General features: G+C 41.6%; 1 protein-coding gene across 2 annotated transcripts in view; it reads left to right on the top strand.

Moving 5' to 3' along the window:
- FAIM2 (Fas apoptotic inhibitory molecule 2) overlaps positions 1-14,368 on the top strand; it is a 28,431-nt gene extending 14,063 nt beyond the window's left edge. Inside the window, exons 7-13 of one of the 2 annotated variants that reach the window (XR_001941783.1) lie at positions 350-389; positions 3,111-3,148; positions 5,777-5,864; positions 10,691-10,786; positions 12,419-12,472; positions 13,446-13,714; positions 14,358-14,368. Coding sequence is in view for 1 of the 2 variants with exons in the window: in XM_018567481.1 (XP_018422983.1) it covers positions 350-389; positions 3,111-3,148; positions 5,777-5,864; positions 10,691-10,786; positions 12,419-12,472; positions 13,446-13,595 (466 nt within the window). In the remaining variant the exon portion in view is untranslated. Of the gene's footprint in view, positions 1-349; positions 390-3,110; positions 3,149-5,776; positions 5,865-10,690; positions 10,787-12,418; positions 12,473-13,445; positions 13,840-14,357 lie in introns of those variants that run through there. The other variant, XM_018567481.1, reaches the window with a different exon arrangement.
- Positions 14,369-15,141: the final 773 nt, after the last annotated feature.

The raw sequence follows: 15,141 nt of genomic DNA, 5'->3' as shown, positions 1-15,141 counted from the left end.
TCCCTTTAAGATGGAAGTCACACATTTACGCACAAACTGGTCTCTGCTCTGTCTTTGTCTTCCTCAATTTGAATAGACATACTTTACATAGACAACTCGGCTGATAACTTTGTCATCCTAAATGTTTTTGATCACATTTCTGCACACGTGGGGGCCAGGCAATGACCATTGATGGGGTTACTGAATAAAGTATACACACAAACAGTGCAGACAAACGACAAAGTTTATTAGTAATCCACAGAGACCAAAAAGTAATTTACTGACATCTAATGGCTTCTGATTTTACAATGTCCAATCCTGATACAATGTGTGCTGTAAAGTTGATCTCGTTGTGCATTCTTTTTTGCAGGAGGTACTTCCCATGGAACCTCATTCTGCTGTGCATCTTTGTAAGTGCTAAGACTATTTAAGAGCAGTTTCCCCTAAGCAGAATAATAGTAAAACCATATTTTATATAGAGTGCTTTGGAATGGTTGAATATGGATATACTGTGTATATGTTGTAAAAGAGATATCCAGTTATTACACATGTAATTGTGACCGAGTCTTGCTGACCAACCAGTGTGTAGCCCAGTCAGTACCCCCCTACTGGTTAACAAAAGTTAATTTTTCAATTCGCTTTTGTCAAAGGCGTTGGTCTGAAAAATCTCAGCCAATCAGCAATTGCTAAACTCACTAAGTAGGAGGTGTGGACTCAGGTCGCCTAGGGTGGGGTCTGGGAAGTACCATTACTGGATTGACTCAGCCAATCAGCTGCAGTCACTGTTTAGCTATTCTTGTCCTCATAAAATAGCCTGGCAGGGGTGATTCCCACATCAATGATGTACACTTGTATGGGGGAATCCGGAGTTCTTCCTTGTTCAGCCCAATATAAGGCCAGTTTAAAGGTTTTCAATCATGTAGTAGTAAGTTACATCTAACTGGCCTTGTTTAGCAATGTTGACATTGTTTCACCACTCATCTAAGAGTCTTCCTCAGTACAAATGAGTGTGGCTACATACTAGGGATGCACCGATACCGATGCTAGTATCAGTGCCGATACCGAGTATTTGGGCGAGTACTCCTGCTCGCCCAAATGCTCCGGATGCCTTTCTCGATACAGGAACTTCTGGTATCAGGAAGCCGAGCAGCGAGTCATTACACACTGCCCAGCTTCCTGATTGGCTGGGAAGCTGGCACCATGCTCCCTCACCAGGGAGCATGGAGCTGGCTTCCCAGCCAATAAGGAAGCCGGGCATGGGTAATGACTCGCTCTTCGAATTCCTGATTGGCCAGGAAACCGGCTCCATGATCCCTCGACACTTGGTGACAAGGAAGCATGGAGCCGGCTTCCCGACCAATCAGGAAGCCTGGCAGTGTGTAATAACAACTTCCTAATTTGTTGAGTCATTACACACAGCCCGGATTCCTTAATGGGACTTCTGGTATCGGTATTCGGTATCGGCGAGTACCGAAAGAAATATCGGCACTCGTACTTGATACCAAAAAAAATGGTAACGGTGCATCCCTACTGCTGTATGGTCTTCCGGGCACGTCCGGCGACGAGTGTGCGTTCCAGGGTGGAACGCACCCGGAAGTGCATCACCGCTGTTCACGCCTCTCCACTATGACGCCGGCCGATGCATTCCACCCTGGAACGCGGAAGCGGCGAGACGTGTCATTCAGTTTCCCGCGCTAGCGGGCTATTTAAAGGCTCCTGCGAGGTTAGCAAGGCGTTTCACTATTGAGGATCGAACGCCCTGCTAACCCTCCACCTAACCAGCCATTGGGACCTGCCAGCAATCGATTGTAACCAGCCATTGGGACCTACTAACCACCCTGTTGCCTCAGGACAGCTATCCACCTCCACAGCCTGCCAGGAGGATCTTCCACAGCTGCCACCACTGTGCTGATATCCACCCAGCAACTCCACTCTGCAACCACCGCTCTCCAATACTCCACTCTGCAAACCGCAAGTACTTTGCATCTATGGTTGCATTCGTAATGCTAGTGAACTTCTTACATTGATCTAGTACTGTGGATACCATTTACTTTATTACTTTGGAGTACTTTGATGTTTTGACACTACTTGCCCACTACTCTTCCTAAAGTTATATGAATCATATGTTCTCACTTAACAGTGGCCTATGAAGTAATAGCCACTACTGCTCCGCTGAGTTACGTACCGATATATGATGCACGAACCTCTAACTCGCCGTTAGTTGTGAGTGAAGCCAGAGGTTCAAGCCTGAATTACCGTCATATTACTCAGTCCAGAGTCCAACCCACCCTAATAACTCCGTCGCTGAGATCCTGTTACATATCCGCTGGGACCCGGGCGTGACAACTACATACCGCAACATTTATACTCACATGGGTCATCAAGAATCATAGTCACCCTAATCCAAACACCATGACATGTGTAAAACAAATGCTGATTGTCCCAGGCATAACCGGTGGTGTAAAAAGTATGAAAACAGTGTTCTGCTTAACGTAACTCTGGTCTCCTTGGTGCCATGAAGGTTTGGGATAGAAGTGAATTGTTAAAGGTATGTGGCTGAAGTTGTGAATTGATGTCAAATTGCCAGGGCAAAGGTGGAAAAATTGTATTATCAGCAAGTGTTGGGAACCAAATACCCAGTACTTCCAGGTATGAAAGATCATGTGACTTACTCCATGTGACAGCACTGGGCCAATAAGCATTGTCCCACAAGCAGTATATAGCCCTATGTAAGCTAAGACTCTGTTGACTCATGGCTTTCCTTCCATCCCATTGGCTGAACTGAGAGGCAGAGGAAAGGAAGGTAAAAATTCCTGAAGCTGGGGAGTGCTAGTGAACCTGTGAACCTTTACCTTTACCATGCATGGGCAAATCACAGGCTTACATTAAGGTAGTATGTTATATTTCTTAATATAGATAAGCCCAGCATCACATGCAGGTTTTGTGATAAAAATATGTTTCCTTCCATCCAAGGCTTCATTTTATAAAGGCGCAAAAGCTTATCCAGCCAGGGCTTGTATGATGCTGCCTTAGACAAAAAAAATCATCACCGTCTCAAACAATACAATATGCTCCAGTGTTAAATATATAATATGTAACTTGTACATTTTTATTATTTTGTATTTCTTTAGACACTTTCCATGTCATACATTACTGGAATGATCTCCAGGTAAGGAGGCACTGTCTAACAACCTTCTACATATCTCCCAGCATTGTGAGATGAGATAGAGGGACACCTTTTAGCACAAACTATGTATGCAAAGGACATGCAACTCATGCTTAAAAATGGCATACACCTGCCATTCTATCAGTTATGCGGACCACTGAGGATTAACATTCAAAAAATTACTGGTTCAAGCCACTGGTCCTTCATTTTCACCACTACATTTCCTTTATACTGGCTTTTTAAAATAGAAAATGTGATTTTAGAGTTTGGCTGAAAGGTTCAGTGTAATATAACACTTTTGGTAGTTAAGCAGTACATATTTTTTTATAGAAGTCTATACATCAAACACAAAAGAAGGAAAGCTAAAGAGGAAAGAGGTATACTAAGTATGGACAGCCCTACCCAATGGAGGACATTGGGAGCTATGCATACTGTATATACTATGCCTGCATGCTGATATCAACTGCTTCCTACAGACTTTTGTATAATAATCCAAAGAATATCCCACGTGAGGTCAAAACTATACATTCCTGTAGTGGTATAGGTTTTGTTCTTTAATAACTTAAAGTGACACTAAACACAGGAGTTAAATCTTAAAAAATGCATTCAAGTAGCTGAACTATTAACAAAAATGTATCTTATTTGTGTATCACTCGACTGTAGATCCTCAAATCATCTCTGAATTGGTGCTGACACTGTCCTTTCTTCTGGAGGGTGGCTACTTTTGTTCCCCATGGCCCCTGTGTGTGTTGTAAAGTAGCCAGTCTCAGTGCAAAAGCCAATACAGTAATACCTTGGTTTACAAGTAACTTGGTTTGAGAGTGTTTTGCAAGACAAGCAAACATTTCTGAAAAATGTTGCCTTGATATACAAGCAATGTCTTGCAATAAGAGCAAAAGTTTGTAGAAAAGCACCCCCCGAATAAGGCTGTAGCAGTGCAAGCGATGAGTCTATTTAACGACAATGCAATGTCACATTGGATAGATTCCTTGTTAAGGTTTCACGAAATGAAAAAGATTCCATTGAGTCAAGAGATAGCAGTGATTCCGTTAGTGATAGTGAAAGTCGTCCTACACAATAATCCTCCTCTCAATTGTCCCCCTCACACCAGCCATGAAGGTACCGGTAATTGGTTTATTTTTCTTTATATTTTGTACAGTATTATATTACAGTACAGTATTGTAATCATTTTTATATGAATATTTTTGGGTTGTGGAACGAATCATCTGAATTTCCATTATTTCCAATGGGGAAATTCGCTTTGCTATACAAGCGCTTTGGATTACAAGCATGCTTCCAGAACGAACTATGCTCGTAAACCAAGGTATTACTGTAGTAATATTGTTTCACCATGGAAATGCCAATTTTTTTTGGGTGTTGTAGAAGTCCCCCTTCTTAAGGGCTACAAAAATATAAAACTGTGATATAATCAATGCCTAATTTCACAAGAATTGCATACAAATATTTATTTTTAAAAAACGCAGAAAGAAAATAATTATACATTCAAAAGTTGAATTAGAAGGTGAATTCATCCATATTAAACCTACTAAAGATCCCAATTCTCAAAACATAGGGGTCTATTTACAACAATTCATAGAGCCATTCGCCCAGCAAATCTCTGTAAATATTAGTTCTATGTTTTCTATGCTCCTCAGATCTATCTTGTGGCCATAATGCTGTATTACATTACATTGGAACTGAAAAGAAAATATACTAGTAACATTTGGTTTTGCGTCTATTTGCACAGAACAAACGCTCACAACGATTTGCAGGGTGAATGGCTCTGTGAATTGTTCATAAATAGACCCCATAGTGTACCCTATTATGCATAACTAACTTCCAAAATATACATGATAAAAAGGTTAATAAGCTATCATAACCATCAAAATTTGTTTTAATATAAACAGACAATTTTAATATACAAAAGTTAGCCATTATTTAATTGGCAGATTACCTGAAGAGGATCAAAAATGTGAGATCTGGACCTGGCAATAAAGACGCACAGTGATAACTGATTACTACGCATAATGGCATACACTATGTTTTGAAACTCTTACACATCGATTGGCACTCCTTTTCTCTAACCTATAGTCATCATTTCCTATAGACCACTCACAGAAGTCCTAGGCCAAATAAAGTTGACTCCAATATACCTTTTAACTACACACTCCTTACCATTTGAAGAATGCTGATTGAAGAGCTGTATGCCCAGCACAGTAGGGGGCGCATCAGACAGATGCAATGGGGTCCACTGCCTATAGAGAAATGTATGTGTAATGTCTATACATATAGGGGAACTAGTAAATAGCACCTCTACAGTATATCCAAACTTGAAGAAGCTTATGTGCAGTATCTGTTCTTGCTAATCTTAACTGTCTTAACAATAGGTTACACTGGTTCAGAGATGTCAGTGTCTATTGTTCAATTCTTTTAGTGTGCACTGACTCAATGAGGTTCATTTTAAAGACTATGCCTCCAATACATAATTCTTATCACCATATTCCCGCTGCCTCTAAATAATCCAGTCCAGACCTTACCCAATGGGATTTAGCTGCCATTTTATAGTTGCAAGATTATCGTGCTTAAAAACGGCAAATTAGGTTTCTCACTGTGTGACTTTTATCTTCCCAGTTATTATAATACCACCTCTGTGATCCTGTGTCTTGGAATTACCGCACTTGTCTGCATTTCCGTCACTTTATTCAGCTTCCAAACCAAGGTAAGAGGTCGGGAAAACCAAATAATCATCATAAATAAAAAGGCTACTGGTGGAGTTACGGTGTGGAAACTGTGCATTAAACTGAAATTTATGTCCCCAAACATCAGAGTGGTATGCAGGACTGGATGACTGCACTAATTAGATGTGTATGGAGGAAATATCTGGTACATGTGGATATTGGGACACATGCTGCAGACTTCAGATGTTGCTTAAGCTGGCCATACACTTTACAACCCTCGCAAGACTTTTGTCTTGCGAGGGTTGTAAAGTAATTTTAAAAAAACGTATGATCTGCCCATCATGGACAGGCAGAGCGTACTTGCGATCATCACAAACCCTCCCCGCTGAGGGGCGGGCTTCCGATGACTGCAATGCTAAACGGGCAGTGTGCGCGTGCGCACACCGGCCCGTTCTGCAGCTTTTTAACATGCACGCCACTAACCGGCCGAGAATCGTACGATTCTCGGTGGGTTTTCCAGCCTGCTTGTTCGACGGAAGACGTGCAATCGTACAGTAGAAACGGTCGCACACCTTCTATACACTTTGCGATTACTATTCCTACTGTACGGTCACACGACTTTTGTATGTAGAGCATGTTGGAAAACCAGCCGAGAATCGTACGATTTTCGACTGGTTTTTAACATGATCGAGAGACAACTGCCAAACGGGCCGGTGTGGGCACGCGCACACTGCCCATTCAGCATTGCAGTCAGCATTCAGCATTGCAGTCAGACAACTGCCAAACGGGCCGGTGTGCGCACGCGCACACTGCCCGTTCAGCATCCCGTTAAGCATTGCAGTACGATCTGCCTGTCCAAGATGGGCAGATCGTACGTTTTTTAAATTACTTTACAACCCTCGCAAGACAAAAGTCTTGTAAGGGTTGTATAGTGTATGGGCACCTTTAGACTGGGATTTGGAAATACGCATACTCTCACTAATAGGTTGGACTTGATGGACTAATGTCTTTATTCAACCTCAAATACTATGTAACTATGTATCTTCTTGCTGTTTAAATGACAATATGCACATATAAATCAGTTAATGTGACTTTCACCAAACATTTAATTGGTGGTGAATCATTCACTGTCATTTAAAACACATGCACCTGGTAGATTCAGCTGAAGTAAATATGTGTTGAATGTCAGATTAATTGCTTCATAAATATGACCCTATGTATCTGTAGCTAGGGTTTAAAATACTGGCAGAAAATGGAGAAATTTTTTAGAAGTGCCTTTTCATTTTTAAATAAATATGCAGCATGAATAATTATTTATCAAGCACTGCGGTTTGTAAATGTAAAAAGCCCAGTATGGCGTATTGGAGTGTTGCATCCCCAGTCCGGTTTTTATTGCTTTTTGTGTCTGTGTTGGGAAATTTCCCTCTCTTTAATGTCAACTGGACAGGATAGAAAGTAATGGGAAAACCAAAATTCTACAGTTGTCGTCATAACAGGAGAGGAAACCATCCAATGGGCCAGACTGTTATGGTGACAACTGGCCGAGAGGGGGTTTTGCCAAACTTTGGAGAGTTTGCTACCTTTTTTGTTCTGTCTCCATATTACTCCAGACTAAAATGAGATGTGGCTATAGATATACCAGTGAGTTAATTTTTCTATTAAGTTTACACTATAAGAATCAAGGAGAGTTGGAGCCTAAGGCATAACTATGTAGTGACAAGGTACCCAGGCAGTTGGGTAATATTGCACACCCATGACCTGAATGTATGTGATCATTGCCCCATTTCTTCCAGAAATGACTTGGCCATGAACTTGACTGCATGAATCTGAATCTTTTAGGGCCCATTCACACTGCAGCATTTCTGAATGGCACACCAACACACCTGGTAGATAGAAATGTGTTAAACCACAGTGCACTGTGCCACAATGCACTAATGTGTGTTTCAATATGCAGCAGGAATGATACATGCACCTTTTTTTGCATTACACAGCCTATTCAAAATGAATGGGCTACCTTAACACAACACATGTTGACCTGCGCCATAAAGTGCACCAAAATGGTTGCCTTAATGCACCACAGCAGTGTGAATGAGTCCTAACAAAAAAAAAAGACAACTATGTAATGCAAAGGAAGAACAAACATACAGCTGGCAATACAAACCCCTTACACTATAGTCCAAACATTGTGTAAAGTTCCTTTCACTTGATGAAGTGAAGGCTAAAGGGCTGAAGCACACTTTACTCTGCAGTTTGTTGTGCGTTACTGCAACACACGGTACTTGCATTAGCACATTGAAGTTCCATTCATTTTTAATAGCACCGTAATGCACTAAGGTATTGAAGCTCTGACGCGTATGCGTTGCAACAACTCACGGCTCTCCTGCATGTGCATTTTCTGTCCATCATTATTTGTTGCAGCCAATTGAAAATAAATGGATTCCCTAATGCAACAAATTTTAACTCGTAACACAATATGCGTTAATGCAACGCACAAGAACAGCAGAGCGTGAATGGACCCTGAGGATTTCACTGAGACAGACAAAAATGTCAATCAGCAGAAGCCTCATTTCCACAGCATAGAGAGGGGTCAACAAACTGGTCTCCTGAATATGGAGAAAAAAGGCTTCTTTTATCCTAAGTTATTTAACCTGCACCGAAACAAATTCATTTAGTTACTACATACTGCAGCGTAAAACATGATTAGCTATTAAGTCATGCACAAAGTCATATGGAGGTAACTTCCTTTTTCACATAGCTTTCTGCACCATCTATGATGAATAATACACTACACACATGATCACCATAGATAATCTTAAAAAGAGTGTCTATGTGCTGCCATCAATCCTGTGTTACAATGAAAGACATGGCTCCTTATGATATTGAACAACAGACAAAGAGTAGAAGTATTAAGACATATGACATTTACGTAGAAAAGATATAAAATTATGACTATGCATGCACAGTTAATGGTTCTACCCAACTAATACATCAGCTTTTTGTACCCCAGACCATGAAACGCCCTGTACACGTAACTGTTATTGATGAGGCTCTTACACTACCCTGCTTGTGTGTGTAGAGTACTCATCACCATTCGGAGGAATTCATTCATCCAACACCCAATGTGACTGGATGTCAAACACTCACTGTACTAGCAGTCTATTTTTGGATCCTCCTAAAAGCTTAAAGCCGAAGCCTGTGAAAAAAATAATAATTTACACTGCACTGGGTGTATAAATGATCCCTAAAAAGCTGTGTGTTACGTATGAAGGACGGCTGCAAAGTATAAAAATCTTACCTTACAGCTTGCCGACTCCTACACATAATGCCGAGCTTACAGGCACTGCGGGGAGTGAGGGATGTAACTCAAGTAGTGAATTAATACAGTTGTTTCCCCGCCCCTCCTTACTACTTCCCATTCACTAAACACCTTGTATTTATCTCAACGAATACAGGGTGTTTTGTGGTTAAAGGAGAGAAGATGTCACATTCCCACCCCTCCTTTTCTCCAATCACAGTACACATTGCATTCTTTGAGATAAATACAAGGCATTTTGTGAATGGGCAAGTAGTATGGAGGGGCAGGGATGCGCTAGAGCAGTGGTTCTCAACCTGTGTAACCTCAGGACCCACATTTGTCCTTGGTTATTAAGTCGCGACCCAAGTCGCACTGCAATGGATAGGGTACGGTACGGGCGTATGAACTGTGGGTGGGAGGTACGTTTGGGGTGCTATTCAAATGAATGGCAACTCAACACACCGCCCACACCAGAATGTACGGTAGGTGCAATTGTGTGGTACATTGCGTTAATGGCATGGTACTATGCAATTAATGCACTGTACCTAGTGTTAACGGGCCCTCAAAAACACTGACATGCTTATACAACCACAGACACAATCTCACACACTCACAGACATTCTCACATACACACTCCAACTTTTTTTAAATTTAATTAAAAATGTTTTAAGATATACCCAGTCTCCCTACCTTACGATAACTGGAGTGAATCCTCAGCCGGGAGTCCAATGTGGGTTGCTGTGCTGTGACGGAGGTCCATCCATATGTGTATTGCTTGTACATCTCCCTTGCATGCCCTGTGGAGGTGCTGGGAGCCAGAATGTGATGTCACCATGGCACCTCTACATGACATGTGAGGGCGATGTAAGCAATGCACGTGGATGGAGCTCCCTTGCGGCCATAGCCCCATCCCATCTCAAGCTGACACTCGGCGCCGGGCAGCATATTTTGAATGGCTGCTCGGCACGAGAACTGACAGTGTTGCGCTTGGGGGAGGCTGAGGAGCCTCTCACATAGAAAAGTGGAAGGCATGCGGCGACCCACTAAAAATGGGGTCACAACCCATTTTTGGCAGTTGAGAACCAAAGAGCTAGAGTACTTCACTACTTGCATACCTTACTCCCCGAGAGCCATGTGTAGGAGCTGGCACGTTGCAAGGCAAGATTTCTATTCTTTGCAGCTGCCCTCCACACATTACACACAGCTTTTTAATGATAATTTACATACTCCGTGCAGTGCATAAATGATCTTTTTTTCCCAGTGTTTGACTTTGAACAACCACACTGCATTTAGGCACCTCCAGCATTGCCTTGTGCTTGGCACATGATCTGTAATGGCAAAGGACCACACACATGGAAAGGCATGGAGGCACATACTTGGAGAATGTACCACTGCTAAGAAGACTGTGTGACTCTGCAGTAACAGTAACTAGTTTTGTAGAGTACTAAGGGATGGTAACCAGCCTAGGCTCTACTGCACCAGGGGCCGAGTCCAGTCCCAACTGCTTTACCCCTCCTCCCACACCAGTGGTTGTAAAGCGATCTTTACAATGTATTTTGTCTTCTATTATAGGTGGATTTCACTTCCTGTCATGGTGTTCTGTTTGTGCTCGTTATGGTTCTTTTCTTCAGTGGCCTATTCCTTGTGATCCTAATCCCGTTTCAATATGTAAGTACGCATGTTGTTTTACATTTTAGGACCAAGCTGTCATATACTGTATATATACCCAGGAACAGACTGATCTCATTCACCTTCCTAAACAACTTGAATTATTCTTTCCCTTTAACCACAGATCTTTTGTGTTCACATGTCTATACAATAAAATTGTTACAAATCAGGGGTAGGCAACCTCAGCCTTCTGGCTGTTCTGGAACTACAAGTCTCATGAGGCATTGCAAGGCTCTGACAGCTACAGGCATGATTCCCAGAGTCGAGGCATAATGGAATTTGTGATTACACCAAAGCTGGAGCGCCGAGGTTTCCTATATATATAATATAAGTTGTATTTTGTATGTGCTGAAATATTAATTTCCTAATATTATTCACTCTACAGACCTATGTAGTAAAAAACTGGGGGACATCTGCTGCTCCATAACAGACCCTGTCACCAACTCATACCTTTTAAGTTAAACTCTTGCCAGGACCTTGGCAAACGCTAGGGAGTGGGGGGGACTCTGTAGTGTCAGAGGTGATTAAAAAGGCAAGATCATTTTTAAACAATACAGTACAGCCCTGCATATGCCTTTTAGAGTTATTTAACTTGCTTGTCTTACCAGTCCCTAGATTTAGACTAGGTTCACACGTAGGCAACAACTTCAAGGAGTCACCAAGGTGTGACCTGCGGTGTGTGCCATTATTTTCTAATGGTACCCCAGTCGCGATTCCGCCCATGCTTTTGAACACGATTGTGGCTAAAACAGCCGCTCGTCGTGTATTGCAAAAAAAAGATACTTGTACCTTTTTTCTGCGATTGCCACGCGGATGTCATCCCATTGAGATCAATGGGACCCTGCGGCAATTGCTGCCTGCATTGTACAGGACTGCGCGATCCCGGGACGCGCGTCCTGGGTGTCGTGCGGTGTAGTGCAGGTGTGAACCAAGCCTAAGTGGCTGCATTTGTTTTCTTTTCTGGTGATTCAGCCAGTGAAACACTTCTGTCCTAGGGTGAAAACTCCTACTCAGTGTATTCTGTCTGTCTGTATTCTGTCCTTGGCTGCTTGCTTCCTATTTGGACTATGGAATACCTCCTCCGCTCCTCATCTCCATAACGTAGTGGGGAATATGTTCTCCAGTTCACAGAGTGAACTGGGCAGGGCTGATTATTATTATTATTATTGTACAGGATTTATATATATAACACTTTGAATTTCAGTGCAACAGTGGCCAAGTGAACAGGAAGTTATAAGCTCTCTTGATTTCTGGCTGGATCAATGTTTATTCTTGTGTCCTTAACAAACAGATTTAACAGAACACTTTTAATGGAAAATGTAACAGACTAAAAGGAAACAAATAAGAGACGTTCATTGTTAGGACTTACATACATTTTCATCTTACCACTAAGGCCAGGAACTAAGCTGCCTTTCCACAATCAATCGTATATAGCTCGCTATTTACTGAGCTTTGGGTCACGGGAGGACGTTAGTGTATGTGCTCCTGTGACCCTAAAGAGAACTATGGGATAAAAAGGTTACCCCATAGTTCTCTTTTAAAAATCTGTAATCAAGCAACCATAATCAGTGATTAGCAATAAAAACTGTAGAAAAACAATATATAACAAACCATTCTTTACTGTCTCTCCAGGTGCCATGGCTTCATGCAGTCTATGCAGCACTAGGAGCCATTGTATTTACTCTGGTAAGTGCAAGTGTGTTTTTTTTCTGTCTTGTACGCAGTATATGCTTACATATGGGATGATAGGGGAACCAAACATTTCACACAAATATTTTCAAACTCATATCTACACACACAGTAATTGAAGGCATGGATACAGTACATACTGTATACACATATGAGCCAGCACACAGACATTTACTGTACAAACACACACACATGGATACATTACATACATATACAGGTTCAACAATGCATATGTTTTATACACAAAGGATACCATGGATAACCAATGCTTCTACTACAAGCCAGAGATTTTCTCATGTCTCAGACTAAAGGTCATGTTTTCAGAGAGACTGATATATGACTAAAGGCTGCCATATTTCCCAAGAAACAGCCATGTTCCCAGGAAAACTACTGTTACCAGATATAAGACTATGATACCAGATACTGTCATGTTCATAAGGAGACTGCTAAGTTACAAGATACTGTCATATTTTCAATTTATCATATGTTCCCAGGGAAACATTGTTCACCTGATGGAGGGACCCTATGTGGCCCCAAAACGTTTGCTTTGTGATTATGTGAACATGTGTCAATAAAAGATGTTCTTGCTGTTGGTTATGTGTTTAGATAAAGCACTAAGATCTTGAGAAAAGCTGAATTAGGTTTTACTTGTTTAGAGGAACATTGCATACATGTATATAGGAATACAGCATTACACAGGATACATATAGAAAACTAGCATACACTAGACGTGCACTACAGCACCATCTAGTGCTCAAAAGACAATATTACATCATCATAAGCTGTTGTATTTCCAACACTTGCATCACTATTGGAATGCCAATTACTTTTTCTGATCTTCATTATCACTGACCTGAGATATCTTCACATTTGCCTCAATCATGCCATCACAGTAGGCACTGGAGTGCTATACACTTGAGGTTTGCTTTTTTATTCAGGATGTTTTCATAGTTTTCTTTTCTTTCCACAGTTCTTGGCATTTGACACCCAGATACTGATGGGTCGCCGGAGGTTCACACTTAGCCCAGAAGAGTATATCTTTGGAGCCCTCAACATCTATCTGGATATAATTTACATCTTCTCATTTTTCCTCCAGCTGTTTGGCACAACCCAAGACTGAAGATGTGCATTAAATTGCTGATTTTGCACACATGCAGTACCTGTGTACAACATCCCTGTAATCCAAGAACTCATTCATTCTGTCTTGCATATTGATTTACAACCAGTTGGCACCTATATGTGAACTGAAACACTAAATGCCACTTATGGCATGACATACACCTGATTACCAACAGACCATTCTCACTTGATATCTGAATAACACTTTCATGGCTTAATGTGAACTGAACCTTAATCATACAAGGCTTTAAAAAGTATTAGATACAGCAGACAAAACCAAGCAGGTGTGTCCTGCTAAGGCCTCATTCACACGAGAATCGGCAGGCACGTACAACTCTGTGCTGCATGCACGGCCGTATTATGCAGCTCACGGGAAGGACAGGTGCTGCATGTGATTAGTATGCAGCCCCTGTATTTCTCTACGGGACTACGGGGCCGTACGCCGCCCTGTGCTGACCCTCCTGCACGTCCGTACGTGACGAACGCCTTGTTCCAAACTTGGCATCTCACTTTGAACACCTGTCAGCGGTGTATTTGTCAGAGTATAGCCTCTCCTCTTCAATGCAGGACGGCTCAGTTTTGAAAGTGTACACAAGGCTGATCTCCTGTCCCATGCACAAACTCTTTCCAGGTATATAGAAGGAATCACATACATACTCTTCAAAGCCGGAGGGAGATGGTTAGCAGTCCATTGTGGATTGATTGTCAAGCTTGATTTTAGACACGGCAGTCTGTGTTCAAATGGGTCATGATGTCGGATTAGTTACACAAACACGTTAACGCATTTCGCCCCGCCTCCTCCAGGGCTTCATCAGAACTTAGAGGAGGGTGGAGGCAGAAGGTACTTATAAGAAAATCTGTAATTAGCCTCAACTCACATCATTAACCCGCTCTTGGTATATCAGTATATATAAATTCAGTAATATAACACAACCTCACATTCGAAAAATGTTTTACTGGGTATTTTTTCTTGATATCACAAAACTATAGCATTTACTGGTGGGATGTCTAGTAGGGATGAGCCGAACACCCCCGTGTTCGGTTCTAATTCGAACTTTCGAACATGGAAAAAGTTCTAATTCGAACTTAGAACTCAATGTAAGTCTATGGGGGTAGAACTCAGAAAATTAAATGTCCACATTTTGAAGCCTTATATGCAATTTATTGGCCATAAAAAGTGTATGGGGATCCGGGTACTGCCATGGGGGACATGTATCAATGAAAAAAACACTTTAAAAAAATACAATTTTTAAAGGAGCAGTGATTTAAATCACTTAAAATGAAACATTAAAAATGAAAAATTCCTTTAAATATGGTGCCTGGGGGGGGGGTCCCCTTTCACGGACCGTAAAGTGGCACATCTGTATGATGTATAGAACCTGCTGAAGCAAAAATGACATTTATAAAGAAAAAAATGACATTTAAATTGCCGGTAACTGTGTATTGGTAATTTAGTGATTTTTTGGATAAATTATGGTGCCTCTTTTGCAGGCTTTGGATGAAACTAACAACAGGTGCTTTAAAATTGGGCCTCTGGTGCCAGCTAG

Source organism: Nanorana parkeri, unplaced genomic scaffold (genome assembly GCF_000935625.1).
Source record: "Nanorana parkeri isolate BGI_ZX_2015 unplaced genomic scaffold, ASM93562v1 scaffold1054, whole genome shotgun sequence".
NCBI lineage: Eukaryota > Metazoa > Chordata > Amphibia > Anura > Dicroglossidae > Nanorana > Nanorana parkeri.
This window is presented reverse-complemented; position numbering and strand designations above follow the sequence as displayed.